Below are 27,937 nucleotides of genomic sequence, written 5' to 3' on the forward strand. Positions count from 1 at the left end.
ATATATATATATAAATATATATGTTTTATTATTAAATGATATTTTTTACTCATATGGTTTTAAAATAATGTGTATCTTCTTATAATATTAAATAAAAGTTCATATTAATACAATTTTATGATCATTTGTAACTTATTATGACAAAAAAAAATCTATTGATCACAAAATTTTCAGAGTGGGGATCTTCAAATTTCTAATAATTTATAGACGTTTTGAAAAATTCAAAATATAACATATAAGAAAAATTATAAATGTTTTTATTATATATTTAATGTGATTTTTAAATATATTTTAATAATATAAAATTTAAAAAAAAGAACTAAGATACAAAAACTGTTATCAAATATTTATTATTCATTATAATTAATTTTCACATATACGTTAATCATATTAGGTAATTTCGTAGCTTTTATTTAAGGAAAGTGCAAAACATTTTTTGGTACGTTATTTATCAATTCGATAGTTAGTTTAATAAAAAGTGTAATATAAGTTAAGATAGACCAACCTATTTTTCTAGGAATAGTATATTTTGTATAGTTATTTATTAAATAAGAATTTATAATCATACGGTTCTATGATCGTTCATATCGTTTTATAACAAAATATTTAAATCATCGATAACAAAATTTTCAATCTGAAATCTTTAATAAGTTTATAATTTATAAATGTTCTTGAAAATTCATTGAAAGTTTTAATATTAAAATATTTATGTAATCTTATGGTATATAGTGTTTAATATATATATATATATATTTATTTATTTTATTATTAAATGATATTTTTTACTCATATGGTTTTAAAATCATGTGTATCTTCTTATAATAAAAATGTTAAACCATTGATCATTAATTTTTAACATAATAATTTTAATAGTTTTAGTCATTTATTGTCGTTTTTAAAAATTCAAAATATAACATATACGAAAAAATCTAAATTTTCTTTTTATAGCTAATTTGATTGTTTAATTTATTTTAATAATATAAAATTAAACAAAAAATGATGGAGGAGATATACATTGTTATCAAATCTTTATTATTAAACTCATTAATTGTCATATATATATTAGTCATTTATGGTAATTCCGTAGGTTTTATTTAAGGAAAGAAAATATCATATCATATCATTATATCATATAGTTTGACCAACTTATATATCTAACAACATATAAAAATCGAATGTGGACCTACTTATTTTTCAATTGAATGTAATTGACTACCTAATTGAGTGACACCTATGCATTGGGGCCTCTTTTAATTAATACAAAATTGAGGTTACATCTTTTCAAATGTTCCTCAATTAATATATAAGGGATGAGAGACATTTTCATCACCCAATTTTCCGTAATTTTAAAAAGTATTCTACTAATAAATAAAGTTTTTATTACTTTTAGTGAACTTTATGATCCAACAACGACATGCAAAATAGCAAATAATCAATCAACTCTTGAAATTTGCATGATTTATAATCTACATTAAATTACTTTTAGGTGAAAATAGAGAAATATGAGTTAAAAGGGAAAAAATAACTAGGCGCTATAGAATTCTAGACTTCTAGCACATGGTAGGAAAAAGGTATAAAGCCTAGAAGATCTAAACAGGTAAAATATACTAGAACTCTATACACGTATAACATTTTTTTTCCTGATTAACCTAAGAATATCTTGAACTTATCAACGGCCTCAAACTAATTCTCAAATGAAAATGTATTCTATAAATAGACCCTTTCTCCAATATATACATAGGTCGAAAGCATAAACTCATATATTTATAGATGTCAACGAATAATTTAACAGGTTTTGCACAGCAGGTAAATTGACAGAGCGGAAGTAACCGTCAATAACCGATAACACGAAGGTAACATTGAATTCTGAGAATGGGCGTTATCTTAATTTTCTTAAGTCCGTTAAATTTTTATAGAACACCCAGAAGTAAAGATTCAAGAAATGTTTTAAAACAAAAGCCGAGATGATAATATATATAGCTAAAATAAAGACCTAAACTTAACAGAGATTGGATCAATTGATCTTTATCTCAAACAAATTAAAAACAAACCAAATAGAAAAAGGAAACAAGGAAACTAAAACCAAAACCAAAGCGTATGGGTTAACGTTGTATGCTACATTAGGTCCCCTCCCGTGCGAGAGATTCGTCCACGAATCCAGATAGAAATGCATCGTCTGGTTCATACTTGAAGAGGTGCTTGACATTGAACACATCATCTGTATGAATATGGGACGGAAGAAGAAGACAGTAAGCGTTCGCATTTATCTTCTCAATCATTGGAACCGGTCCAATCTTCCGCGGCTTGAACTTATTTTATTGACATGTTGGAAAGCGTTCCTTAGTCAAGACCGACCATAACTGATCACCAACCAGAAAATGAACTTACCGTCGATGTTTGTCAGCATCTCTCTTGTATTTGATCGCTGTGCCTTCTGAATTGTCTCGAGCTCGGGTGTGGATATCAATTAACTCATCAACAAGCTCCAAAGCTCGACCATGAAACTCTCCCGGTCGCGGCATCGTCGCCGACGCTAAAAGCCCGCAAGGAATTACTCGTACACCACTTTAAACAGTAACCAAGACTCCAATTATGGGAATGGTTATGAGCGAACTCGGCTTGGCATAAAAGCGAGTCCCATGACTGCAAGTTATCACCAACCAATCACCGTAACATATTACCCAAGCCCCCATTAATGACTTCGGTTTGCCCATCGGCTTAAGGATGATAAGCAAAGCTCATATTCAAACTCGTTTTGAACAATGTCCAGAGGGAACATCAAAAATGACTGATGAACCTCGAATCTCGATCGGAAACAATGAAAACCAGAAGCCCATGTAAACGATAAATTTCCCGAAAGAATAGCTGACGACTTGCACCACATCTATAGTTTTCTTGCAGGGAATAAAATGAGCAATCATTGAGAAAAGATCAACAGCTACAAAAATTGAATCATTTCCCTGTTGCGTTCTTGGAAGTCCTAGAACAAAGTCCATACTGATATCGCTCCAAGGCTGCATTGGAATTGGCAATGGTAAGTACATGCCAGCATTGGAGGTGTTGCCTTGCTCCGTAGACACGTTGTGCAGTGAGCCACAAACCTATCAACTTATCTTTGTAACGTCGGCCAGAAGTACGAGTCAGTCACGAGTTTAAGTGTCCTATCGCAGCTGACATGTCCCTCGTCATGAAGCTCTTTAACAATCTGCAACCTGAAACTACATCGGGTACTCACAAGCGGTTGTCTTTAAAGACAAACCCGACAAACGAATATGCATAACGTACCATGATTAAGGTCCATCCAAATTGATGAAAAGAAAGAATCTGAAGGATATAACTCCGCAAAACATTCAAAACCCGTGACACTAACCCAGAGCGTAGAAACTAGCGCATGGCGGAGACTCAAAGCGTATGTGACTTTGTTCAGTTTACCCGCCTGGTGCTTGATCACAAAAGTGAATTGTTGCAAGTAGGCTATCCATGAAGCGTGCCGAGAAGAAAGTTTGTCTTGCGTGCCTAAATATTTCAAGGCCACGTGATCAGTGAACAAAACAAACTCCTTATGGGCGATATAATGATGTCAATGCTTAATAGCTTAGACGATTGCATAAAATTTGATGTCATAAGTGTTGTAACGGGCCCGTGCTCCAGCCATCTTCTCGCTACACCGAACTCACACTTATGTTGGGAAATGTACAATTTTTCTCGTCGCATGACTAATAACACGTTCCGTAGATGTTGTAGATGATAGTGTATTGAGTTCCTGAAGATGAGGATGTCATCGAAGTATACGACCACACACTTGCCGATGAACGAAGAGCTTGATTCACGACACACATAAACGTACTAGGAGCATTGGAAAAACCGAATGGCATGACAAGCTATTCAAATAAGCCCACACGAGTCTTGAATGCTGTTTTCCACTCATCTCCCAGGCGAATTTGAATCTACTGATAGCCACTATTTAGATCTGGTTTCGTAAAGATAGTAGCTTTTTCGATTTGATCCAAAAAATCATTCAAGTGTGGTATAGGAAACCAGTATCGAGTTTTAATCTTATTTATTACTCGGCTATCCACACACATGCGCCATGTTTTATCCTTCTTGGGATTAGGAGAGCTGGGACTACACATGGACTTAGACATTCCCGTACATATCCTTTGAGTAGTAGCTCTTCAACTCGGTGTCGTAGCTTTTCATGTTCTTCGGACTCTTTCGATAATGCGCTCGGTTTGGTAAGACTGCATTGGAAACGAGGTCAATGTCGTATTGTATGTCCTGAAGAGTTGGTAATCCCTCCAGTAGGTTGTCAGGAAACAGATCTGGAAAGTCGCCAACAACTATTGCTAACTCACTAGGTATTTCGTTGGTATGCGTGTGGCTAGCATCCATTGCGACTAAAGAAAGATTAGGCATGCCACACATAGTTCTTCTTCAAATTAAGATTTTGAAATTATCATAAGACTTTTCTTTGACGCCATTTGTTGTTTGTCATCGGGATTGACGTGATCAGCATCGGGTGATAGAAGCAATGTAATCTTGCGCTCCTAAAACATGAAAGAATGGGTTGAGTTTACCATTGTGAATCACTTCTTTATCAAACTGCCACGGACGTCCACGAATGATATGGGATACATCCATCGGAGCTATGTCACAATATACAAAATTCTTTTAGAATGATACAATAGAGAGTGAGAACAATGCTCGTTGAGAGACAAAAACGCATGCCCCGGTTTGCATCCATAAAAGCCGATAGGGATGAGCATGTGTCTCGGGTATTAAGGCTAGTTTGTGCACTGCTTCTTCCGAGACTACATTCTCAGAACAACCTGAATCCACTACAAATCGACAAATTGCCTTTCACCGTACAAGTGGAGCTGAACAAGGACATCCCTGCCATTCCTCACTTGCTTTTGGAGCAAGACAATTCCTTCGTAGCATGAGTAGTGTGTCAGTATCGCCGTCAACTTGTTCTTCTTCTACATCGTCAATTTGTTCACCATAGTTATCATAGATGGGATCGCCCACGACGTCTTTATCACTTGCAAGCAAGCTTCGACGTCCATATGTAGGGCATGCTGTCTAAAGGTGTCCACGTTCCCCACACGTGATACAACAAAGAGCATTAGGTTGAGATGGTCGGTTGCAGCTGTTCTTTGTTCTGTGGACTTGTTTTTGTTTCGTTGTCCTGCATTGGATGTCATTGTTGTATCGCGTCATGTAGATGTTTTGGTCTCGTCGTGATCATCATGTTGTGAGGTCGTTAGTTGGTGGACCATTGATTAGTGTTCAAGTGCTTATGTTGCACGATCAGTAGGGCTCTTTGACGTGCTTGTGAGACAGAGCAAGGATCAAATTGATGAAGCATGTCTTACATCTGAGGGAGTAAGCCTGCAATAAAACATGCCACCAGTTGATCTTCTGAATCATGAACATCAACCCGTATGATCATCTGATAGATTTCGTTTGAATACTCTTTGACGGACAGCGATCCTTGTCTTAGGTTATGAAACCTTTGGAAAAATAGACACTCAAAGTTATACGAAACAAAAAATTTGTGCATAAGTTTCTTAAGCTTATCCGATGAGGTTATTTTCTCCTTCCCACGACGAGTTCGTGAAAGTTTGAGTTGATTCCACCATGAAGTGGCATGTCCACAAAAACGAGTTGTGACAAGAGGCACCTTTTTTGTTCTGGAACGTCTTTGAATTCTATGAACTCATTGACGGTGACAAACCAATCGAGTAGCTCCTCCGGTTGCGATCGTCCATTGAACTCGAGGATATCAATTTTTAAACCCGAAGTCCATCGTGCATCATCGTTGTTCCGGTTAGGTCGGCGTTGATGAAGTTGTTGAAGGTCATCACCAAAAGGATTTTCCTCATCTTCGATGTCATCGTCTCGTTCATAAAATAGTGGATTGTTGTTGCGGTATTGACGATGGCGTGGAGCGGCATGTGCAACAATGGCGGCGAAGACATCTTGCACTCCGGCCTGAATTGCTTCAGCCATCGTTCGTCTCATATTGTCTTGAAAACTGTTGCAAAGTGCCATTGAAACCAAAAATCGATAATCACGACTGGAATCGTAATAAAAAGGGCTCTGATACCAAATGACTGAGTGGAAGTTAGTAACCGATAACGCGAAGGTAACATTGAATTCTAATAATGCCTGTTATCATAGTATCTTTAAGTCTGTTGAATTCTTAGAAAATATCCAGAAGTAAGGATTCAAGAATTGTTTTAAAACAAAACCGTAAATTTGTGTTTCTCTCACAAAGTGTATCTCTCACAAAGCCAATATAATACTATATATAGCTAAAATAATGACCTAAACTTAATAGAAATTGGATCAATTAATCTTTATCTCAAACAAATTAAAAGCAAACCAAATAAAAAAGGGAAACAAGGAAACCAAAACTAAATCGTAAGAGGTTAACGATGTATGCTACATCATAAATCAACCTTAAATGTGTTGGTATCTCATGTTTATGTCTTCTTACCACTCTGTCACAAGATTCCGGATATTTACAATAAATGAGAGATGTAAATTGAGTTTTAGAGGCGGAATATTGGTAGGGGAGTCGTGGCATTGTATTAATGGTTTGAGGGTTTTTTTTTTTGACAACGAACTGCTATTCTATTACTCAAACTTGAGGTGGTCTTGGTAACCAAACCGGAATAGAAAAACCAATAAAATAAATTTCCCTATGAAAAAAACTAGTAGTCCTAGTGATAGACCCTTAGATCGGAACACTCAGCCGGTACGGTATTTGATAGGATCTCCGGATGGAGAAGTGATGGATCGAGGGATCTCACGAAGGATGCGGATGGCCTTCGATATTTCCAAGTCTGAACAACGCCTGATGTGACTCACAGGTCCGTTGTGGAGACTGACTTGACTAGATCGCCGGATGTGACTCACCGGTCCGATTAGACAAGGTGTTTGCTCGGATGCTAACCACACCTAAGTAAACTAAGAACAAGTTCTTTGCAATGAACAAAGAGAGAAAACTTAAGAAGTTTTGAAGGGAAAAATCGATAATCTTTATTCAGAAATGATGGAGTACTTATACAAGTTTTAGTCAAAATGAAATAAATCATTTTGTGTGAAAATAAGACATAGAAAATATAACAAAGACCAGATCTGGTCAATACACAGAAAATTATGTTGACTGGCCAAAGTGAACCCTTTGCCTACTCTTGTCCAGATTCGATGAATCTGGATGCATGTCCCGCGGTAAGGAGCAGTACATGGTCCGGACGGTCTGCATGATCGGATGAAGGAAACTCATGAACTGATGTGTTCCAAATGTGTCCAATATCTTCAGAGAGCTTAAGTATCCTTCCCCTTGAGAAGCTCAGATGATCAAACTGAAGAATCGGATCAAACTGGTAAGTCGGATCTTCAGAACGTTCGGCGGTACGTTCGGCAGTGCCCGCGGTAAGAGCCAGTCGGGTCAGAAATGAGAAGCTGCGGTCTGATTCGAAATCGGTGCGTTCGGATGAGAGTTTGGCTTGATCGATCTTCCTAACTTGACGAGTTGGTCGGGGTAGCCGAGCTTCAGTACGGTCAGATCGATCGTCTGGACGTGGATCCAAACGAAGCTCCATTCCGGACGTACGCGGGTCGATCCGGTACACGGCCCGGTCAGTGCGTTTGGTACGGTCGTCCGGATGAACCTCTGTTGAATATCTCGGACTGTTCTGATCTTCATGTTGGACTTGTCCAACGAACTGCTCCATGATCTGAGGTGCATCATTCCCTCCTCCTTTAAGAGGATTTGTCCACAAATCCGGAACATCTGCAAGAAAAGGAGATAAATCAGAAACGTTGAAGCTTGAAGAGATATCATAATTACCTTTCAGATCCAATTGATACGCATTGTCACTGATTTTTCTGATGATCTGAAATGGTCCGTCCACACGGGGCATGAGCTTAGATTTTCTTTCTTCCGGAAAACGTTCCTTCCTCAAGTGAACCCAAACCAAATCTCCTTCTTCAAAAACGACCTCCTTACGTTTCTTGTTGGCTTGTCGAGTGTACCTTTCTGTTCTGGCCATGATGTTAGCTCGGACCCGTTCATGCATCTTCTTTATTGTGTCCGCCTTCTTCTTGCCATCTGTGCTAACACGTTCACTCAAAGGAAGAGGTAAAAGATCAAGTGGAGAAAGAGGATTAAACCCATACACAACCTCAAAAGGTGAAAACTGAGTAGCTGAATGCATAGAATGGTTATAAGCAAATTCCACATGCGGCAAACATTCTTCCCAAGTTTTCAAGTTTTTCTTTATCAAAGACCTAAGCAAGGCAGATAGTGAACGGTTCACAACCTCAGTTTGTCCATCAGTTTGAGGATGACAAGTAGTAGAGAACATCAATTTAGTGCCTAATTTAGACCACAAAGTTTTCCAAAAGTAGCTAAGGAACTTAGCATCTCTATCTGAAACGATAGTCTTAGGCATTCCATGCAACCTAACCACTTCTCTAAAGAACAGTTCAGCAATGTGAGTAGCATCATCAGTCTTATGGCATGCAATGAAATGAGACATCTTTGAAAATCTATCAACCACAACAAAGATGGAATCCTTACCTGACTTGGATCGCGGCAATCCAAGTACAAAGTCCATAGAAATGTCTACCCATGGATGAGAAGGGATGGGTAGAGCTGTATACAAACCTTGGTTCAAGACTTTGGATTTAGACTTTTTGCACACAACACATCGACTGCAAATCCTCTCAACATCTTTCATGAGACCCGGCCAATAGAAATGATCGAACACAACCTTGTAGGTTTTCTTCACACCAAAGTGTCCCATCAAGCCACCTCCGTGTGCTTCCCTGACAAACAACTCCCTCAAAGAACATTGGGGAACACACAAGCGGTTATCATAAAACAAGAAACCAGCAACCTGATAATACTTCCCATAAGCAGTTTTGGAACTCTTTTTGAAAACCTCTTTGAAATCCGGATCAGATGCATAAATCTCTTTGATAAATTCAAATCCAAGAAGTTTGGTCTCAAGAGCTGAAAGGAGAACATACCTGCGTGACAAGGCATCGGCCACAACATTTTCCTTACCTTGTTTATACTTGATCACGTATGGAAATGTCTCAATGAATTCAACCCAACGAGCATGGCGCTTGTTAAGCTTCTGTTGTCCCTTCAAATGTTTCAGGGACTGATGGTCGGTATGAATGACGAATTCCTTGGGCCAAAGGTAGTGCTGCCAAGTTTGAAGTGCTCTCACCAAAGCATAAAGCTCCTGGTCGTAGGTTGGGTAATTCAAGGTAGCTCCTCCAAGTTTTTCACTAAAGTATGCGATGGGTTTCCTATCCTGCATAAGAACAGCACCAATACCCACTCCGGAAGCATCACACTCAATCTCAAAAGTTTTAGAAAAATCGGGTAAAGCAAGAAGAGGGGCTTGAGTTAACTTCTCTTTTAGGATTTGGAAAGCTTCCTGCTGAGGTTGTTCCCACTTGAAACCCACATTCTTCTTGATAACCTCAGTGAGAGGAGCGGCTATAGAACTGAAGTCTTGGACGAACCGTCGATAGAAACCAGCAAGGCCATGAAGCTTCGAACCTCACTTACGGACTTAGGAATGGGCCAGTCGCGGATGGCTTTGACCTTTTCTTCATCAACCTTCAGGCCATCTTTTCCTACAACAAAACCTAGGAAAACAACTTGATCTGTACCAAAAGAACACTTTCCAAGGTTAGCAAACAAACGTTCGTCCCTAAGGACTTCAAGAACGGCTCTCAAATGCCTTTGATGTTCCTCATGGTTTTTGCTATAAACAAGAATATCATCAAAATACACAACAACGAAATGACCAATAAAGGATCTCAACACATGGTTCATCAGACGCATGAAAGTACTAGGTGCATTAGTCAAACCAAAAGGCATAACTAACCATTCATACAATCCTAGTTTTGTTTTAAAGGCCGTTTTCCATTCATCTCCCTCTTTCATTCTAATCTGGTGGTATCCACTTTTCAAGTCTATCTTAGAAAAGACACAAGCACCATGAAGTTCATCAAGCATGTCATCAAGACGAGGGATGGGATGGCGATACTTTACCGTGATGTTGTTTATGGCCCGACAGTCCACACACATCCTCCACGACCCATCTTTCTTTGGCACGAGTAGGACAGGTACAGCACATGGGCTGAGGCTTTCTCGGATGTATCCTTTGTCAAGAAGATCATCAATCTGCTTTTGGAGTTCCTTGGTCTCGACGGGGTTAGTGCGGTACGCTGGTCGGTTTGGCAAGGACGCGCCTGGAACGAGATCGATCTGATGTTCAATGCCACGGATTGGAGGCAATCCTTTTGGATTTTCTTCAGGAAATACATCAGAAAACTCCTGCAATAATCCTTTCAAATCACTCGGAATGTCCGGTGCAAGGTGAGAAGAAGATGAGGCCATAAGAGATTCCTTATAAACAAGCAAAAGGAATGGCTTTTTGGTGGCAAGGGTTTTTCTTACCTGACCTTGTTTGATGTAGAAGTTGGAATTTCTTGCTGATGCCTCAGGTTTGGAGTCTTGTTCTCGTCCCTTCTTAAGTTGGATTTGATCTTGGTGAACTTCTAAGGGAGAAAGGGGAACCAAGGTGATTTTCTTTCCATTGTGTTCAAAGGAGTGGCGGTTTGTGTAGCCATCATGGACGGCCTTCTTGTCGAACTGCCAAGGTCGACCCAAAAGAATGTGACAAGCGTCCATGGGAAGGACGTTACACACGACCTCATCCTCGTACCGTTCGATAGTGATCGGAACAGTCACCTGTTCCTTGACGTATTGCTCTCCGTCCTCATTCAACCATTCCAACCTGAAAGGTTTGGCAAGTGGACGAGTAACAAGTCCAAGTTTCTTCACCAAGGTATCACTAGCCACGTTGGTACAGCTGCCACCATCTATAATCAAAGAGCAAACTTTAGAAGAAACAAAACATCTAGAGTGAAAGAGATTCTCCCTTTGTTCCTTCTCGTCGGTTTTAGGCTGAACACTTAAGGATCGTCTAGTGACAAGAAGAGGACCAGTAGCTGGAAAGCTGAGATTGTCCTCGTCGTAGACCGGTCCTGTTTCTTTAACAAACGAGGAACAGAACTCATCAATTACTTCCTCAATTTCGTCCTCTAAGATCGGTTCCTCCAAGAGCTTTCTTGTAACAAGAAGTGGTCCACTGGCTGGGTAATCAAAGGGCTCTTCTTCCTCATCAAAAATGGGACCAAGGTCCTCTTTTTCCTCTTTGTCCTCCTCGGATTCTACATCACCATTTTCCAAAAGAACCATCACCCGCTGGTTTGGACATTTGTTGGCATAGTGTCCGAGGCCCTGACACTTGAAACACCTTATGTCTCTTGTTCTGCTGGGGTTTTCCACTGCTTTTCCTTTATCCACACGAGTAGGAACATCAGTTTTCAAAGCAGTATTTGTTGTGGCAGGATACTTACCTTTGTCTTGGTAGCTAGGCTTAGATGGAAAAGGTGATTTTGAAGGGAAGGTGGATTTGGAGAGTCCTTTCCTTTTGACTTGCTGCTCAATCAGGATAGCCTTGTGTAGCATCTGTTCCAAGTCACTATAATCCTGAAGTTCCATGCGGTCTTGGATGTCCCGGTTGAGTCCAGTGAGGAATCTAGCCATGGTTGCGTCTACAGGTTCATCCACATCAGCCTTAAGCATCAAAGTCTCCATTTCCTGATGGTAGTCCTCAACCGACTTTGTTCCCTGAAGTAGCCTCCTGAGTTTGTGGTGTAGGTCGCGTTGGTAATGGTCCGGTACGAAGCGTTTCCGCATAAGCGTAATAAGCCCCAACCAAGTCTCCACTGGTGCTTCACCTGTTCTCCTCCTGTGAGTCACAACTCGGTCATACCAGTTAATAGCATAGCCAGAAAATTCAGAAGCTGCTAACCTAACCTTCCTAATATCAGACAAGTTTTGACAATCAAAAACCAGTTCAATTTTCCTTTCCCATTCTAAAAAGACATCAGGATCATTCTTTCCTTCAAAGCTTGGAATTTTCAATTTCAAAGCACCCAACCCATTTTCATTTCGTTCAGCTCTAGCAAAAGGATTGACTTCACCTGGGTTTCGGTTTCTATGTCCTCTCCTGGGTCGGTTGATGGATTGATCATCGTTGGTATCTTCGTCAAAGATTTCTAGATCGGATTGGCTGTTCCGTCTAGGTTGAGCTCGTCTGGTTCCGGTTCTAGATCTGGTTTGTTGGCTCTCCTGAATCTCATCTAACCTTTGATGGATCTGCTCAAGTCCTGCATTCATAAGGTTAGTAAAAGTATCGTTTAAAGCCCTCATTTGGAGGTTTGAGAGTCCGGCTACAGAATTTCCGGGACGGTTCCGTTCTTCCTCACTGCTCATGGTTCTTCCTGAAATTCTCAACAATAAACGTTAGGGTAACAAATACCTCACACTCTCAAGTGTTTGTTTCCTCTCCCACTCACGTGTTTCTCTCAAAGATTTGAAGTGGTTCACACAAGATTTTGGTTTGTTCTCAAAGTTCAGAGAAAGACAAGTCCAAAGATACTCAGTGGGTCAGATCCAATCAAACAAGGGTCACAAGAGAAGGTAGATAAGAGATTACAAGGGGAACCCGCCTTAACCAACTCAAAGGCCGGATTACTCTTCAGCCAGCAGGCTTTCTCTTCCACCACCACCACAATCTTTCTTTTTTTTTTTTTATACTGTTTCTTTTCTTTTTTTTTTTTTTTATATGGTGGTAATGAGTGGCCCGGGTTCAAGATAGATAGAAGAAGAACTTTTTAGATGAAGAAGATGGTAGATGAGAAGATGGAATGAGAAGATGATACCGGTTGAGTGGCTCTGATACCACTTTGATAGACCCTTAGATCGGAACACTCAGCCGGTACGGTATTTGATAGGATCTCCGGATGGAGAAGTGATGGATCGAGGGATCTCACGAAGGATGCGGAAGGCCTTCGATATTTCCAAGTCTGAACAACGCCTGATGTGACTCACAGGTCCGTTGTGGAGACTGACTTGACTAGATCGCCGGATGTGACTCACCGGTCCGATTAGACAAGGTGTTTGCTCGGATGCTAACCACACCTAAGTAAACTAAGAACAAGTTCTTTGCAATGAACAAAGAGAGAAAACTTAAGAAGTTTTGAAGGGAAAAATCGATAATCTTTATTCAGAAATGATGGAGTACTTATACAAGTTTTAGTCAAAATGAAATAAATCATTTTGTGTGAAAATAAGACATAGAAAATATAACAAAGACCAGATCTGGTCAATACACAGAAAATTATGTTGACTGGCCAAAGTGAACCCTTTGCCTACTCTTGTCCAGATTCGATGAATCTGGATGCATGTCCCGCGGTAAGGAGCAGTACATGGTCCGGACGGTCTGCATGATCGGATGAAGGAAACTCATGAACTGATGTGTTCCAAATGTGTCCAATATCTTCAGAGAGCTTAAGTATCCTTCCCCTTGAGAAGCTCAGATGATCAAACTGAAGAATCGGATCAAACTGGTAAGTCGGATCTTCAGAACGTTCGGCGGTACGTTCGGCAGTGCCCGCGGTAAGAGCCAGTCGGGTCAGAAATGAGAAGCTGCGGTCTGATTCGAAATCGGTGCGTTCGGATGAGAGTTTGGCTTGATCGATCTTCCTAACTTGACGAGTTGGTCGGGGTAGCCGAGCTTCAGTACGGTCAGATCGATCGTCTGGACGTGGATCCAAACGAAGCTCCATTCCGGACGTACGCGGGTCGATCCGGTACACGGCCCGGTCAGTGCGTTTGGTACGGTCGTCCGGATGAACCTCTGTTGAATATCTCGGACTGTTCTGATCTTCATGTTGGACTTGTCCAACGAACTGCTCCATGATCTGAGGTGCATCACCTAGTTAGAGAGTCTGAAATCTGATTTTGCGCTTGTGAAACATAGGTGATCTTGAAGTCCGGGAAGCATATCTGCAGAGTGTCATTCCTTTCTAATTATGTTGCAAAGCTCGGTAATGCACGAGGCTCCTTGATCATATCAATCAGATCCTTACAATCTGTCCCAAAGCTCTGGCATGTTGAATGTTGAAGCATATTCTCCATCGCCAATTGCAGTGCTTCTACTTCTGAATGCAACGGTGATTCACGTCGAAAGTGGTTTCGTGCCCCCATAAGTTAAGCCTTTCCATGCTGTCCATCCATACTCATCCACATCCACATCTATCATGCAAATATTGCTCAAGTTTAAAAATTGAGGTTCCTCACTGTTGTGATCTTGTACATTTGGTGGCACCATCTCATTTGCATTAAACCAGGCTTGACATTCACTCTCTGCATAACGAACTAACTCCAATGGATCTCTATCTATCCCCCTAAAGAGCTTGTCATTACGGGCCTTCCAAATGTACCAAATTATCCAAGGATAAGGATCCATGTCTAATTCAGGTTCAACAATGTTGTTTTCCTCCAAAAGAGATAGTCTATATCAACATAAGTACTCGATACCGAAAAGATATCTGGACTTGTTGGGGTCGCTGATATGGACCAAACTTGTAGAGTAGACATACATTCGAATATGGCATGAGTTACTGATTCTTCTAGGTCTCCACATCGTGGACAATAATTATTGCACATCATATTACGCCATCAAAGTTCCTCGTTACAGCGACATGACATGTTATCAATTGCCAAATAAAATGACATATATTTTTAGGTGTTTTTACCTTCCAAGAAAAGGTTTGGAGCTTGGTAATACTTGGCTCCAGTACCTTATTTTCTTCCTGAGGTTTTAATAAATTATGAGCTATTCAATATCCAGATTTAACTGTGTAATGACCTTTCTTTGTATATGACCAACATAATGTATCACGGCGGCGAAGAGTTGAACTTATGGTCAAACTCCTTATAAGTGGTATATCTGCAGGGCTAACATAATCTTCCAATAGACCAACATTCCATTCCTTCGTTACCTGATCAATAAGGTCACTAACTCTCATGTTTAGGTAAAAAATTGGAGCTAAAGGGATAGCCGGCCTCGTTGGTGTCGTAAGAATCCACGGGTCTTCCCACACCTTGACTTCATATCCAGAATGAAACTTCTGTCTGATTCACAATAGCAGTAGTTTCCGTGCAGCTGAAATGCTAGTCCACACATAGGATGGGCTGCTTATAGAGTTTACTCGCAAAGGCAAACTCCATTGGTAGTATATTCTCCATAAGACTCGGGAAACTAGTTAATCAGGGTATTGGAGTAGTCTTCATAGTTGTTTTGCTAATAAAGCCATGTTAAACTCATGAATCATACGGAAACCAATCTCACTCTCCTTCCTTCGCAAACATACTTTTTCTCATTTTGCCAAATGAATTCTTTTTTTAGTGGGTTTGAACTCCACCAAATTGTGCGATGGCACTTGCGAAGTTTTCACATATCTCCAATGGAAATAGGAAGCTAGACATAACATATGTCAAAAATGCTAGCGAGATAGATTTAATCAGAACTTCTTTTCTTCCTTTTAAAAGCTATCTGCATATCTATCTATTCACTCTATGCATTAATTCATCTTTCAGAAATATAAAGAATCTGCATTTAGCGAATGAAATTTAGACTATTTTACTAGTTCTTTTAATTTCTTAGACTTTAGGCAGAGTTCTTATTCGTGTGTGGGGAATGAATAGATGACAAATAATAATGAAAAAGATGAGAAGGAAATAAAAGAAGTAATAATGGAGGTGAGTCGAGGGAGGATACGAAGCACATGAGGATCCATCATTAATACATAAAATAAATAAATATAAAAATCCAAAGCGTGTTTTGAGTCATAACTTTACAACTAAATACCCCACAATGCCATCACCATCACCATGAGTTGTATGAATTGTATTCTTATCGATTCCCACCTTTTTATTTCTTTGTAATACATGAATTAACAATATAGTATTAGCTTTCATGAGCTACAATAATGTTGTGTTAGGTCGTTTCCGTTGTGATTTAGATTTTTTGTGCGGAATTTATGTTAGTGCTATTATTTTCGAGTCTTCTTACTAAAAAAAAAAAAAATATATATATATATATATGTATATAAATATCCTTTTGTCGAAGAGTCTGTATATGTGTATATATCATGGGAGAAATCGATGTAACACTGACGCCGCCTGAAAATCGGGCAAAGCGGGTATGGCATGGATCTTCACAGACAGGGAAGGGCTAGAGCTGAAGCGGGGATCGATCTACCAGGATCATATCTCTTCGGCAGTAATGGCAGAAGCGATCGCCATTAGGAACGCTCTTCTCCAAGCTGTCGATTTCAACATCACCCATATCTGGCTACGGTCACTCTCAAGTGCTCATCGGAGCTCTCTCATCAGGCCGACATCCGACCGAACTCTACGGAATGCTCTCGGATATCTCTACGATCTCGCTTTTTTCTTTTATTTCTTGTAGCTTTTCTTTCATCAAAAAAGAGTGTAATGGGCTTGTAAACTTACATGCCAAAGCCTACTTGCATTCTGGCCCAAACCATTGTAACACTTAAACGCGTTTTATTTTACTAATGAACTCCAGTTGACCAAAAAAAAATATATATCATGAGAGAAAAGCTGAAACTTCTCATGGTAAATAAATCTCAGTTTTGGTTATTATACTCTTTCTCAAAATACTTTTATTAGTATAAAATATATATAGATAGTTGGGTGATATTAAAATTCTGTTAGTCGTGTAATGTTTTGTAACAAATCGCTTGTTGTCGGGTTATTGACCGGGTACGTAGCTAGAGGTTTATTTATATCATAGGAGCCACTAAATTACTACTATAGTGTTGTGTTAGGTCGGTTACGTTGTGAATTTAGATTTCTGTCGAACTGGCTTTAATGAATTTGATTATTGTGGAATTCATGTTAGTGCTATTAATTTGAGTCATAAGAGAAAAAAAAATGTGAAACTTATCATTGCAAACAAATCTAAATTGTATTTCTTACTATAACCAAAAAAATTATATTGACCGGAAGTTCGTGATCAAGTGGTAAAGGAAAAACTGGAATGTCACCACATTTAGAATTCTATTCACATGTTATGGGAAACTATTAAATCACATTTTTTTGTCACTCTATATGGATATGTTTAACATTTTACTGTAAAAAAAACAAAAAAATTATTAGTCAAGAAGTATAGATGGTTTAATGACAATTTTTTTGTAAACCGTGTAAAGTTTTTTAACAAGTCGGTTGTTGTGGGTCATTGACCAGATACGTATAGAGCAGGTTTATTTATAATCATAAGAGCCGCTAGATTACTACAATATTTAAAAAATATATTTTAATTTGCACAAAATTGGGGAGAGCGAATCTTCTTTGACGAACGATCCATGCATACATATATATATTTTGAAATAAGTAACGTAAGCCTATGTTACATCGAAACGGAAGCGGGTACGTGGAAGCGGAAGCGTAAAGAAGCGCAAAAGCGAGATTTTTTAAAATATTAGGAAGCGGGTACGTGTTGGAAGCGTATATCCATATATAAATAAATATATATATATATATATATATATATATATATATATATATTAATTTTAAAAAAATTAGGACTAAAAATTTATGATTTAAATTTGAAATAATGCATTTATTCATTTATAATAATTTTGAAATTATTTTATATTAAAACTGTAAAAATACACATAAATGAAGTTTACAAAAAATGTTATATTAATTATTTTTAATACTTCATAAATAATTGACACAATATATTTCAACTTGTGCTATATCTTTAATAAAAAATCTCAATGCATAAACATAATTTATAGTATTATTTTTAATATTTGTATATTTATAACTCAATATTCATTACTATTGATTTTTTTATTTTATATAGATTAAAACTATGGTTTTATATTTTATTGATATACATTGCATTTTTTTAAATACGGAAGCGTGATTCTAAAACGGAATCGTAAGCTTCCAACAAGTTTTTAAAGAGAATATTTTAGAAACGTTTTGGAAGCGAGATTCCGCAAGCTTCCACAAGGTTCCGATTCCGATTCCGGTTCCGAAGCGGGAAGCGGACGTCCGATGAAGCTTCCGTGCAACGTAAGCTAGTAGTGTTACAAAAAAGAAAACGCAACGTAAGCTAGTAATGGCGGATTAGTGTTTTGCATGTATGCAGCAACGCCTAGATAGATTTTATGTAAATAACTTTTCTGTTGTTGAATAATTTTATGTAAACAGTTTTCTATTGTTTTCTTTTGAAATAACAGTTTTAAATTATTATTTTTTGACAAAGAAGAGAACAATTTTTAATTTCCTCTTAGTTAATGATATGATTATGCTTAGAATAAAAAAGATTTTTGAATAAATATTTTTTAGTTTTCTAAAAATGCGAGAGCTAGTCAATACTCATTTTTACAAAAAAAAAATGTTTATTAGTCTACGAATTGTCATGTTGGCCGAGGCCAGAGATCGATTCTCTTATAGTGCGAAATTATTAGCTTCACATGTCGATATACAAATATGAATCCATTGCTTACGGTCCAATTAAATACACGAGAGCGGATCCATCTGTGGATTGTACATCTTAGAGATTAGATCTGGTTTTTTAGTAGACCTGTGTTTAACTATTTTTCAAAAAAAAAAATCTCAGATAGAGTATTTATACAAATAATATTAATGTATAATTAGATAGTATATTTTCTAAATAATTAGATAGTATATAAGATTTTAAGAAATATATACTAAATTTTGAGAGACCTTTTCTCTTTCTCAAGTTATTGTCAATATTATTTGTATCTACATTTCGAGAGATTCAGAAACCCCTAACCCTAATGAAACTATGTGTTATATGTTATGGTCCCTAATTCGTATAGGTTTTAGACCAAACGCTGTAAAAATCTTGTGTTCCAGGACATGTTAGATCTTTTTTTTGTGTGTTCATAGATATCATAGGCCAAGTGACAAGTCATGGTTACATGTGTATACCATGTAACTAATAAACCATCATATCCTTTTCTTGATGTCCAACTCTTATCGCAGCCATGAAACATATTAAATAAAGAAAATTGAACTGTATAACCATGAAAAATGTATAATTCATTTATATACAATGTATTACTTTTCTGTAATAATGTATTGTCCCATTTTCCAACCAGTGAAACCTAAAAAAAAGATTAAAAAAAAATATTTTTGTAACTCTATTTTTTTACGTGGCTTCTTCCTACCCTTTCTTATGGAATATATGTAACCAACTATTGGCCATTTATTCCATGAAATACGTCATCACTTTTTCCATTCGCACACGTCAGCTTATATATCCCACGGTTAGTCTGCAAAAATATATATATTTCCTGTTTCTATTTCATTTGAAATACATAGAATGAACCGGGGCTTCTAGCTCCACTACAAGAAAACAGCGTAATTCTGACGGACATTCTGACGGAAAATGAGATCCTCGGAATATTCCGACGAATTTCCGAGGAAATTCCGAATTTCCGAGGAAATTCCGAATTTCCGAAGAAATTCCGAGGAAGCTCAAAATTTGGGTTTCTTCGGAATTTCCTCGGAATATACCGATGAAATACCGAGGAAATATGATTTCCTCGGAATATACCGATGAAATACCGAGGAAATCATATTTCCTCGGAATTTCCTCGGCATAGTCCGAGACTTTTCCGACGATTCAGGGCTTTGCTTTTAGGGTTTATGTTTCCTCGGAAAAGCCTCGGAATATTCCGAGGAAATTCCGAGGAACACTTGTTTTTCCTCAGAATTTCCTCGGATTATTCCGAGGAAATTCCGAGGAAGTAGGGTTTTTAAACCGAAAACAACGTTTTGCGGTTTGAATAACACTTATATAACCCCTATTAAGTGTCTTAGACTGATTATGAAGTCAAAAATTTGTTTAAGTGAAACACTTATATAACACTTTTCCGATTGTATGAACGAAATCCTCACAACATAAGAGAAACACTTATACACTTTAATGAACGGTAAAGGGAATACTTACAATTCGTTTTGAAATTTTGTTATTTCATGGTTTATGATCATCTATACAAAGATTCCTCAATGGTATGCATTGCATTTGTATAAGAAATGATATAGGGCAAAAAAATTTGATGTTTTGAAACCCCAAACATGTGTTCCTTGGAATTTCATCGGAATATTCCGAGGAAATTCCGAGGAACAATATAAATTAATAAAAATACATGCACAGGATATTCTTTTTCCTCGAATTAATGAAAATATTTCGAGGAAATTCCGACGGATATTTAAGTGGCCGTCGGAATTTCCTCGAAATATTTTCATTTAACCGGGCAAACAAGCCGCCAAATATTTCGCGAAAATTGAAATTGAAAATACTGAGGGAATTCCGACGGAAAATATCCGCCGGACCCTAGGTTTTATAAACTCGAAACGCATCTTCTTCCCCATTTCTCTCTTCTTCCTCTCCGGCGATCTCTCTCTCCTTTCGGCATTCTCCACCTTCTCTCGCGACGATCTCTCCGGCGAATCCTCTCCATTCCCTTACAAATCATGTAAGGACCCTATCCCACTCTCTTAGGTCCTATTTGTTAGGTTTTTAAGTAGATTTGATGATTTTAGAAGTTTTTTGAAAGATTTTTGTTAGGGTGATTGGGTAGGATTGTGATTTGTTGTGTAATAGGTTTAGAATTGTGATTTGGTTGTGTTGAATTGATTTAGAATTTTTTTATAAATTGTTTATTATTTTTGTATTTACAAAACAATTTTTCTATATAAATTCTATTTTACAAAACGTTTTTTGTATATAAATTCGATTTTTGGATTTATAAAAGATGATTTCATATTTATAAAAATATTTATATTTATTAAAACTAATTTTGTATTTATAAAACATTTTTTTGATTTATAAACACTATTTGTTTATTTTGGTATTTATAAAAACTATTTTTAAATATACAAAACGTTTTTTGTATATAAATTCAATTTTTGGATTTATAAAAGATGATTTCATATTTTAAAACTAATTTTGTATTTATAAAACATTTTTTTGATTTATAAACACTATTTTATTATTTTTTGTATTTATAAAAAGATGATTTCATATCTATAAAAATATTTATATTTATAAAACTAATTTTGTATTTCTAAACATTTTTTGATTTATAAACACTATTTTATTATTTTTTGTATATATAAAAACTATTTTGTATTTATAAAAAGATGATTTCATATCTATAAAAATATTTATATTTATTAAAACTAATTTTGTATTTATAAAACATTTTTTTGATTTATAAACACTATTTTATTATTTTTGTATTTATAAAAACTATTCTGTATTTATAAAAAGATGATTTCATATTTATAAAAATATTTATATTTATTAAAACTAATTTTGTATTTATAAAACATTTTTTTATTTATAAAAACTATTTTATTATTTTTTGTATTTTAAATATGTTTTCTATTTCAATTTTAATTTTATATTTTCGAAATTCAATTTAAAAAAAAAATTATAATTTTTTTTTTAGTTTTGGAAATATTCCGAGGAAGTGTATCCCTCGGGATATTCCGACGACATCTTCCTCGGAATATTCCGAGGACTTTCCGACGAACTTGTGGTCCTCGGAATTTCCTCGAAAATTTATTTCCTCGGAATTCCGTCGGAAATTTCCGAGGGATTTCCGAGGAAATATGAATTTCCGAGGAGTTATTTCCGAGGACTTTTTTTCGTCGGTATGTCGTCGGAATAGCGTTATTCCGACGACATACCGACGATTTTTTCCCTCAGTATGTCGATGTTTTCTTGTAGTGCTCTAGTGGTAAAGGGCTTACAGTTGTGAGTACTGCCACCTGGGTTCGAATCCCGGCCACTGGAGAATTAACATTTCGGCATCGCCAGGGACATAGGACCGACACGTGGCAAAACGTGACTAGTCTGGATCACTGCTGTGGGGCCAGGATACCTCTGTATAATTCAAAAAAAAAAATACATAGAATGGAAAATCATCTTCTTTGCAATCATGTAATATCTTGGACGGTTTAGTATCACCGCCTATAGCTTTCGAATTCATACTTGTATTTAATATCACTTAAAGTAGCTTCCCACATTATACTAGTAATTCCTATTTTCATATTTTGATATTTAGATTAAGGTTTATATTCTCGTGTTTGGTTTAGTGATTACTTGATAGGGTCTATGGACGATTGGAGTTGACATTGAGGAAAGCATTACCACTTTCATATTTTGATATTTGGATTAGGGTTTATATTTTGATGTTGGGTTTAGTGATTACTTGATGGAGTTTAGTTTATGGACTATTGAGGTTGACATTGGGGCAAACATTACCACTTTAATACTGTGATATTTGGATTAGGGTTTATATTCCCCCGTTGGGTTTACTGATTACTTGATAGGGTTTAGTTTTTGGACAATTAGGATTGACATTAGGGCAAGCATTACCACGTTCCATGAAGCCATAGGTATATCAACATTTGAGAAAGATGGTATATTGTCTTTAGATTGCAACTACATTTTCACTTTATCTATTCTACATGCCTCTTGTATAATGGAAATGAATCTGTATGACATTTTGAAATTTGGGTTTAGTTTACGGAAGATTTGTGTTGACGTTGGATTAGGGTTTATATTTTCATGTAAGATATAGTGATTAGTTGTTAGGGTTTAGTTTATGGACGATTGGAGTTGACATTGGGGCAAACATTACCACTTTCATATTTTCTTTTAGAGTTTAGTGATTAGTTTTTTTTTGTTGTTTAGTTTATGGAAGGTTTGAGTTTGATGTTGGAGTAAACATAACTTCATTCCATGTAATCATAGACATTTCAAAATTTGAACAGTGTATATTATGCTATTTCGTTTGTTACTATTCTATTTTAATAATGATTCATATGTACTATTTGCATATTGTGATATTTGAGTTAGAATTTATATTTTCTTTTAGGGTTTAGTGATTAGTGCTTTGAATTTAGTTTATAGAAGGTTTCGGTAAACGTTGTAGTAAGCATTACATGCTTTCATGCAATCGTATACATTTCAAAATTTGAACAATATGTAATATGTTATTTCGTTGTTACTATTCCGTTGCTAGGGTTGTCATATACTATTTTGGTTATATGGATGTGACTTTGTAACTTTCAGTTCTTCACATGTGTTCACATATATTACTTACTTTGAACACATTTTTTTATTTTAAGACGTCTACTATTTCTTCTCATTTTTATTGCATAGCGTTAAAATTTAGGTGGTAAATAAATATAGGATATGCGCTTTGTTTTTATATATGATTGTAATACGTCATAAAAAGCACGACGTCATTTACTCTCTCGTTTGCAATTGGAAACTTGTTAAGTACAAAGATAAAAGCAAACAATTTAGAGTCTAAATATTTGACATTGCATTATGTCAAAATTATTGTTACTCACCTAATTTGTGTTAAAAAGCGGCTATTCGACAAATAAATCCTTAAATAAATGTATAAATTAAGTTGATGAACTACATTATATTGAGGGGTATTTTGTTTTAAGAAAAAAAATGAGAATTATTGTCCGGACAAATAATTTTCGTTTATGAAAGTGAGAGTTGTTATTTTATGATCATAAGCCAGATGACGGTTCAATATGTCCTCCATGAGCTGTTCGTTACATGATTTGTTATGTTGTTTACGTTTTTATATAGATAGTTTTCATAATCTTTACTATTAATGTATGAATAACTAAATCATTTATTGAAAGTTAATCACAACCGAAGAGACTGATTTCACAATCCAACCACCCTTCTGTGCACGTTCCAACTTACAAATAAGAATGAGAATTCTCCTTTTTCTTCAATTAAAAAAAACATTAATGAAGGCATCTTTCAACTTCTCGATAATTTTTCTCGATTTTTCTAAGTTTACTTGTTTTAGATTATCCCTTTGAATGCACAAGTATTATATACATGAAAACGGTTCTGCCAAACTACTATTCAAAACCTTCATAAAGAAAATAAAACAGAAAACTAATTTCTAGTAACATTATTTTTAGTGATTATATTCTTTGCTGTTCGCAATAATGAGAATAATGATAAGATGTTTATAAACAAAGAAAAAGAAAAATAATGAGAATAATAACGGTTATTCAAGAACATAATAAAAATTAATAATTACTTAATTTTGGAGCGGCTCACAGAAACCACGTACGTACCAGAGAAAGCATACTCTGTTATCTTTGAATCTCCACGCTTCCTCTTTCTCTCTCTCTCTCTCTCATCTGCAAAATTCCGTTTTTCATTTTCTCTCTCTCTCTTCTTGTCAAAAGTGAGAAAGCGACCGGAGTTCCGTACTTTGGATTAGATGTGTTTCGTCTCGCTGTTTCGTCAGTTTCCTACTACACACCATTAGTCTTCCCTCTCTCTCTCTCTCTCTCTCTCTGTCTGAATACGACTTTCCCTCTGTTCCCCCATTTCTTCTCTCTCATCCTCTCACATTCTCTCTATTATCGAGGCTTCATTGATTCACCAGAGACAATCTCATTGAATATAGTTTTTACCCCTCTCGATCGATTCATTGCGTAAAGCTCGTCTCCTGTGTTCTATTCTGTTCTGTTCTGTTCCTGTTTCAGACTCTGTCTTTTTTTTTTCTTTTTCTAATCAAGAATTGGCTCTGTGTAATAAAGTTTTATCCTTTCTTCTCTTTTAAGACAATCAATAGTTCCGAAGGTCACTCTCTCTTGTCGGATTCCTTATATGATTCATCAGATCGGAAGTATTCACTTTCTCTACATCTATTAACTTTTCTTTCACCGGAGAATGGGAGGCTTATTACATCTCTTCGATTTCCACAACAACAGTTTCTCCCGGAGAGTTTTCTCTCATCACAAAACCCGCGACGAAGGTGAAATTTACATAGGAAAAAAAAAACAAATCTAGATTTCTTGGTTTATATTTTGAAGATTTGATTAATCAAATCATCTTTTTATTTATTTGCTAGCAGATCTGGAAGCTCCTAGGAATAGTTTTGAGCTTCAAGTTGACAATCTTCACACTTTCCATAACGACAAAGATAAACCGGTAATTTAAACCGAACTTCTTTTTTGCATTTCTCTTTTTTTCTTTTTAATCACGGCAAAACCTTGTCATAAGACCATCATTTTTTAAGAAATCGAATATAATAATTATTACTAAATGACTTTTTTTTAATTATTAATTTAACAGCAGAGTAATGGATTTGAGGAAGAGGAATGGTACGAGAGAAGCTGTTACCCCATCGAAGAATCAATGAAGAAGAAGATCATCGAAGAGCTCTCGAAACGTTCCAACGACAAACATAACTCCCCAAGCCTTGTAGCTAAGCTGATGGGAATGGAAGCACTTCCTTTGGAGTCAACTAAATCAACGGCTTGGATCAATCCTCGCCACACTGCTAAAGTGGATCAAGGAGGAGGGAAAAGAAACAAGAAGGAGAGGAGGTTAGCCTCATCAGCAGTGAATGCAATGGAGACAGATGATATCACAAATCCACCAATGCGTAGAGAACATCCTCAAGAAGAAGAGCTTCAAAGATTCAGAAGAGAGTTCGAAGCATGGCAAGCTGATAAAAGGTCTAAAGACTGTTCAAGAATCATCGATTCCGGCTCCGAGAAAGAGAGGCTCTTCACAAGAACTAGAAGCTTCGGTCGAGATTTCAACTTGAAATCAGACAGAACCGGTCCGACAAGGATCGTGGTTCTAAGACCAGGTCTTCAGAGAGTGTACGATTACGAAGACTCGCTAACTAGTTCTTCGGGGACGACCATGGAAGGAAGCAGAGGTAGCAGCATAGAAGAGTTTCTCGAGGAAGTGAAGGAGAGGCTAAAAGGTGAGCTTCAAGGAAGAGCTGCTCTCAAGAGAAGCTCATCAGTAAGAGGAAGCGGGATCGAGACTCCTTTCAGCGAAAGGCCCTTTCCGAGATCTGAATCGATGAGATCGTACGCCGCGAGTGAGGTTCAGTGCAATGCACCAGACTCTCCTCAAGATTTTATTAGTAGAGATACAAGAAAACTACTAGCAGAGAGAGTTCGCAATGTTTTGAGTAAAGAGACGAGTAGCAGTAACCGTTTGAGGCCTACTGTATCGGACGCCGAGAGCTTGCAGAAACATACCGATGAAATCGAAGAAGACTCGAGAAGAAATGTTCATAAGAAGGAGCCTTCATCGCCAAGAAACCTCAAAAGATCACTCTCTGCTCCCGTCTCAGGGACCTCGTTTGGCAAGCTTCTGTTGGAGGATAGGCATGTTTTGACTGGCGCGCAGATCATGAGGAAACACGAGTCTGTAATAACAGAGGGAGAAGAAACAGAAACAGAAACAGAACCAGTTGTTGTGGATCCAATCAGGAGGAAAGAAAGATTCAACCTCAGGAAGAAAGTTTCCAGTTTCAGATCAACTCTTAGAGGAAGAATCTTTGGTAAGAAGATACGTTCAATGATCGAATCTAACAGCTTTGAGGATGAATCGATCAAAGACTTTGTGACGGGTTCGAGGTTTAATAGCTTTTACGATCGAAATGTAAGAACTTTTCTGTCACCATTTCGAGGTGTCCTTATGATCTAAACTAAGACAAGTTTTGTGTTCTGTTTTTTTCTTTTCTCTCAGGAGAATTCAACAGAAGTGCCTCCAAGTCCTGCATCAGTCTGCAGCAGTACTCCAGAAGAGTTTTGGCGAAATGTCGATTATCTCAGCCAGGTTTCGACGCCGGATGTGACTGTATCTGATGAGAATGGTATGCCTCAAGTATTCAGAGATATCAGTTCCAATCTAAGTGGTAAGACTGCTCTCCTTTTTTTCCTTCAAATGTTCCAGTACAGGTCCTGAGATTTTGAAAACTATAGACGATTTAATAAAGATTTCAATAATTGTTTTTTTAAAACAAATTTAGGTGGTTTATATTTATGTAATTTTCTTCAAATATTTGGGGGTTATAGACCGATGTTTCATTTGGCTTTACCCGACCGGCCCTGCTCACACACTCTTTGAAGTGTTTCTCATTCTCTGTTTCTGCTGATTCACAGAACTAAGAAGGCAGATAAATGAGCTTGACTCAGATATACAAGTACCAACGCCTGTGGAGGAAGAAGCTGCTCGAGAGATTGAGATCACCGTTGATTTAGGAAATCCAGATAAGACATTTGTTAGAGATCTTCTTGTGGCTTCTGGTTTGTATGAAGGGACAACAGATAGATCATTGTCTAGATGGGATCCATTTGCAAAGCCTATAAACAAGTCTGTTCTTGAAGAAACTAAAGAGAATCTAAAGAAGAGAAGCAATCAGAATCAAGAAGACGAAGAGGATATTGAAGATAATCACAACATACTGTTTGATCTTCTGAACGAGGTGCTTACGGTGGTGCTTGGACCAGTGAGAAAGTCAGGTTACAGGAAGAAACTTATGAACTCGTACGTGTTTGAACCAACGTCTATACGAGGTAAATATTTGCTGGAATCAGTTTGGAGGATCATGTCGGAGTATTTATATTCTCAGCCAGAGAAACCCTTTTGTTCATTGGATGGGATCATTGGTTGGGACTTGGAGAGGTGTCCATGGAGTGGTTTGATTGATGAAGAAGCTACTGTGTTGGGGAGAGAAGTTGAAGGTATGATCATGTCTGATCTTGTTGAGGAAGTTGTTAAAGATCTAAGAGCACAAATGGTTTAAGATAAATAAGAGTTGAGATGCTGAAGCAGAACTGATTGATTTGGTTTGGTTACGTGAATGGTTTTTTTTTTGGGTGTGTTTCTGTAAATAGGGTTATTTTTAAGGGAGTGTTTTTTCTTGAAGAGGGGAGTTTCCATGGTACCTGTAATTGTTTATTTGCAGTACAGGGAAGCTCTCTTCTCATTGCTACATAACTACTATTTTACTAATACTAAAATGAGTTTATAAAATTTAATGGTTCATATTCATCACAAATGAGCCAACTGAGCCTTACAATTATTCATGAATTAGA

General features: G+C 36.9%; 2 protein-coding genes across 3 annotated transcripts; one reads left to right on the top strand and one right to left on the bottom strand.

Moving 5' to 3' along the window:
• Positions 1–9,526: 9,526 nt before the first annotated feature.
• On the bottom strand, positions 9,527–17,509 carry LOC117126637. The gene has a single exon (XM_033275204.1). The coding sequence runs from the start codon at positions 12,380–12,382 to the stop codon at positions 9,527–9,529; it is 2,856 nt and encodes a 951-aa protein (XP_033131095.1). The 5' UTR covers positions 12,383–17,509.
• A 4,518-nt stretch (positions 17,510–22,027) lies between these two features.
• LOC103845937 lies at positions 22,028–27,893 on the top strand. Of its 2 annotated transcripts, none has more exons than XM_009122853.3 (5): positions 22,028–24,846; positions 24,946–25,022; positions 25,170–26,498; positions 26,586–26,754; positions 27,002–27,893. In XM_009122853.3, the coding sequence occupies exons 1-5, from the start codon at positions 24,762–24,764 to the stop codon at positions 27,643–27,645; spliced, it is 2,304 nt and encodes a 767-aa protein (XP_009121101.2). In that variant the 5' UTR covers positions 22,028–24,761; the 3' UTR covers positions 27,646–27,893. The 2 variants fall into 2 exon arrangements, with proteins under 2 accessions (XP_009121101.2, XP_009121100.2); XM_009122852.3 differs by having other exon boundaries at positions 22,038–24,846; positions 25,167–26,498.
• The last annotated feature ends 44 nt before the right edge of the window (positions 27,894–27,937 follow it).

This window comes from Brassica rapa, chromosome A07 (assembly GCF_000309985.2).
Source record: "Brassica rapa cultivar Chiifu-401-42 chromosome A07, CAAS_Brap_v3.01, whole genome shotgun sequence".
NCBI classification, from domain to species: Eukaryota; Viridiplantae; Streptophyta; class Magnoliopsida; order Brassicales; family Brassicaceae; genus Brassica; species Brassica rapa.

Coding starts and splice junctions, on each gene's coding strand:
- LOC117126637 (XM_033275204.1), bottom strand. CDS start 12,382: ATGAGCAGTGAGGAAGAACGGAACCGTCCCGGAAATTCTGTAGCCGGA.
- LOC103845937 (XM_009122852.3), top strand. CDS start 24,762: ATGGGAGGCTTATTACATCTCTTCGATTTCCACAACAACAGTTTCTCC. Junction 26,499..26,585: donor ATAGCTTTTACGATCGAAAT/GTAAGAACTTTT, acceptor CTTTTCTCTCAG/GAGAATTCAACAGAAGTGCC. Junction 26,755..27,001: donor TATCAGTTCCAATCTAAGTG/GTAAGACTGCTC, acceptor GCTGATTCACAG/AACTAAGAAGGCAGATAAAT.